Source organism: Protopterus annectens, chromosome 5.part0 (assembly GCF_019279795.1).
Source record: "Protopterus annectens isolate FY-2018-M chromosome 5.part0, PAN1.0, whole genome shotgun sequence".
Taxonomy (NCBI): Eukaryota; Metazoa; Chordata; order Ceratodontiformes; family Protopteridae; genus Protopterus; species Protopterus annectens.
The window spans coordinates 1,893,961,111-1,893,965,347 of record NC_056735.1 but is presented as its reverse complement, the minus strand read 5'-3'; the positions used below and the strand labels follow the sequence as shown (position 1 = coordinate 1,893,965,347).

The 4,237-nt window shown below is 37.0% G+C and overlaps 1 protein-coding gene across 1 annotated transcript in view; it reads right to left on the bottom strand.

Moving 5' to 3' along the window:
• Positions 1-224: 224 nt before the first annotated feature.
• GPALPP1 (GPALPP motifs containing 1) overlaps positions 225-4,237 on the bottom strand; it is a gene marked incomplete in the record, with an annotated part of 254,153 nt that continues 250,140 nt past the window's right edge. The window contains 1 exon segment of the mRNA XM_044071711.1: positions 225-1,442. Coding sequence (XP_043927646.1) covers positions 1,224-1,442 — 219 coding nt within the window.

Here is a 4,237-nt window from a genome sequence, read left to right as displayed (position 1 = left end):
TCAGAACCACTGGGGTCATAAAGTTGTGCATGGTCATTTACAGATGCAGTTTTTACTTCCCCAGGAGCAATACATCTATTGAGCCACTTGTAGTCTTAACATCAACAACCTGATAACCACCGAGCAACTTCACCAATTAGCTGAGCTTTGCAAGTCAAGAAATAAGATACTCTAACTGACTCAGGGAAGGAAGCCAAGGAAAGACAAACATGAAACTCACAAAATTCCAGTTTTTAAAATGCTGTGTCATCACAGCTATTTCTTTGCATGTCTACAAACACTGTATACCACATACACAGGAAAGAAATATACAAGTCACTGCAAACCATTCACGAACATTTACTGCAGATTCTCAAAAAAATAACACCTCATCACTGTTTGTATATTAAGTGACTGCAACTGTGATCTGACAGGAAAGGCTAGCGTGAATTGCTCTTATTAGCTCTACTCTCACAGAGCATTAGGTGTAAAAGCAGCTTCCAAGAAAACAAAAGCATGTCAACATGCCCAGCTTGCAGGTTTTGAAACAAAATTAAAATTAGCGATAAACAGTTATTAAAGTATTGATTTGTTTGGACTGCGTATAACTTCATGGCAAGTTAAAAATAAGCCAAAGAAAACACTCCAAAAAAAGTAAAAAGATTAAAAAAATGTATTTTCAGTTTCTGCCCTAGTAGTATCTTAAATGACTTGCTCTGAGACACATAGTAGGTTAAATAGGTGAATGGAAACTAAGTAAACAAGATGAAGCACATTAACAGCTCATAGCCTTAATCATTGTTGTGAAACTGCATACAGATAATCATTAAAACTATATCCTTATGATGTATGTAATAAAATTCTGAAGTGGTCTATTGTCCATAGTGGTGTGAAAAAACAATCATGGAATCCAGGGATGTATGAGAAAGAATGAAGGTCATCTGGAATGACAAGCTCAGGCAGTAGCGGAGAAATGAAGACACAAATTAAACCCTTAATGAGCAACAGGCTTTATGGGTTTGTGTACTCTTTCACCTTCCAGAGAAAAAAATATAAAATACAGGAAGGCAAGAGATTTTAGAAAAACTACATTTATCTGGCACCAAAAGCTTGAAAAACAGATGTCTAGAACAATACTATAATTAAACGCAACTTGCGGCAATTAGAGATGCATTGTAAAACCAAGATAAACAGAAGAGCAGGGAAAACTATAAGGGCAATTCCTTAAGTGGCACAATACTATATTACAAAAACATATTGCTTTTGCTGTGTGAAAATCTGGTGTTTAGCTCTTGGGACCTCTTCAGCAGAGCTCTTTTCTGAGCTTCATCAAATCTGTGAACCTGAAGATCTTCCTCACGGTTGAATGGCTTTCTCTCTTCTGGCTTACCCTTCTCTTTTTCAGCCTTCCTCTTCAGCTTCTTACGGTGCATGTCAAGGAGTGACTCTGATCTGGAAGAATTCTAAAACCAAAACAAAGATAATGGTTAATGCATGAATAATATAATTTGGTTTTAATATCATATTAGCTGCAGCTCATTTTAAAGAAAAGAGCTTGGAAAATTTGTATGTATAATGGAGCAGGTTTATTAAAACAGCTACCGAACTCATTCGACCTATACCACTGTAGTTCTACAGAAATAAAACTAAGTATTCGGCAGCACGTTACAACCTTGAACATATTTGCACTATCCAGGCCACAACAATGAGAACTGAATGGCATTTGTGAAACCCATGCAAGTTTAAAACAAAAAGTGGTCACTAAGTGGCCTAAAAATAAGACTAGACTATGAGTAAGTGTTACAATTATAAATGTTAAAACGGATATTTAGAGCTCAGGTCTTTTTTTAGAAATAACCTAAAATACAGAATAATTCACATTTCAGAAATATTAAACATATTTTTGACTAGCAATATCTAGCAACACATTTTGGCTGTTTTTCACCACCAATAACTGTATATAATCAAACAAGTTGTCAGAAAAATATGTAATACCAGGCCTCAGAGCACAAAAGTCCATGTATAAGCTACTAAGCACAAATAATGTTTAATATCAATGCTTCTGTGGCAATACATTTTGCATTGGGCTTTCCTTTGTTACAATGAAAATCTCAAATCATTAAACACTCACAGTAAATACACAGTCACTGCCATAATGCAAGGTGCATTAAACTTAACTGCAAGCCATTTCACAGGTAGTGACTAAAATGATTAAGTGCAAGACATATTACAAAATGCCAAACAAAGACTATAAAACAAAATATCCTGCCGTAATTTGTAGGGTTCTCTTGCTATAATTCAAGTTCCATGATCAGGACATTAACTTTTATAAATCTTTAAAATGAATAAGGATGTTATAATACACATCACAATTCAAATATGTCCTTTTTTATTATTCCAGCCTCTATACTGCCTTCAGTCCTGAACATTACCAGACTTTATGCATATATAGAGCACATAACTATACATTATTTTTGTAATTGTGATGATGGCCAATGCATGACTCATTAAATCTTGTTTTGTCACAGCACAAAATGAAAAGGCTGCTTTCTACATGAAAAAGTCTATAAACTGTCACATTGATGAAAGTGGGGAAATTGTTACTTTCTAAAAGGCACACAAATCATTTAAATCAGGGGTTATCAGGCTGAACAACAACTTTTCAAGGGTATTTTTAACTGTAGATCTTAATAGGTCACCATACCATTGAATGATAACTTATAATCACTAGCACAGTTACGATCTGGTCAGTTTTTCCTGGTAGTAGTAGTAATCTCTCTCTCTCCACGAGACAGCTTAGGTCTTGTACTGAATGAAGCCTGTAATACAATCATATGTTAGCACATATTTTCACCTGCTGATGCCAAAAATGTTTGTGTGTCTGTTTTGTGACATCAAGATTGCTGAGCCTGGGAAAAACAGCTTCGCTGCTGCAACACTGGGATGGATACCCTTTAACAAGGAGTATGAGGGAGGCGGAAAGTTAATGGGAATCTGTTGCCTTGGGAGTTATACCAGGGCTGCTATCTCTTCCAAGGTCAAACACTTGACTCCAAAGTTGAGACAGGGAGACAACTGGAGTCTCCAAGGAAGGGATGTGGGTGGTCAAAAATCATCCCTAAAAGAAGTTGCTTGGAGGGGACAATATCCTGCTTGCACAAGAAAGACTCGTGTAGTTATCTGAAATACATAGTTATTTGAATAGAGATACTGAAATAAGTACTGTTTTGTGATGGATCACTGTGGGGTGCAAAAGTTTATGTTCACTGGGGCCATGGTGATACTAAATTAAATGTTTACTTTTTCCTGTTTTTGTTATTCTCTGTATTTTGGCAACATTCTTCACTTTTCCACTGTAAATAAACCTGTTTTATAAATGAATAACTGTTAACACTGTTTTTATTTTGTAGTGCAAAACACTACACTGGTAGTGAAGGCAGGTAAGTTAGTATTATTCCCTCTATCGGCCAATTAACCTGGTCTGTATCACTATTCTCAACTGGGGGTAGATGAATGAGAGTTTTGCCTCCATATGAATTAATGACTGCAACAGATGTAAGCCTCCACAGAGTGAATACTACGTCTTAAATAGGTAAGCAGCTGCACGGTATTGGATGAGAGACTTTCTGACAGAACTGGGGGGGAGGGGTATTGCATGACTTTTTGACTGGGTTAGTCACACTAGGCCAATGGCCTCTTATTAGGGAAGACTCAAGGTGGTAATCATTCTGATTCGTGTAAATTTGGATAGGCCAGTGTGGAATTTCTCCTATTCTTTTCGGTATGTGCCGTGGGATCTTATACATCCTCTGGCTTGCACTAATTCAGGCATATGAGACCTTGGTCTCATGCAAAGGATGGGATCCATCCTGCCACTCTGCAGGGCTGCTATTAAGAACGGTTAACCCTTATGCCCAAATGGAGATTTGTTCTGGTAGATATCCTCACAGCACTGAAAATGGGTTGTCTTCAAGAAACTGCAGATTTCTTCTACTGGTGGCAAAGTCTAAACCTGTGTATACTGAATAGTAGCTGCCAAATTCTGTGCAAATGGATAAAAATTAGTGAAGCTTTACAGAATGCTGATAAGGCTTTACTGACTGTGACTACAGCATTTCAGTAGATATGTACAATCACTGACCAGTATGACCTGTGCCTACAAGAAATCTCCACAATTCTGAACCAGCCTACCACTTTGCTGGACATATTAAACATCAATGGCCTTCTGAAAAAGTTAGAAAAAAGAAGAAAACATGGG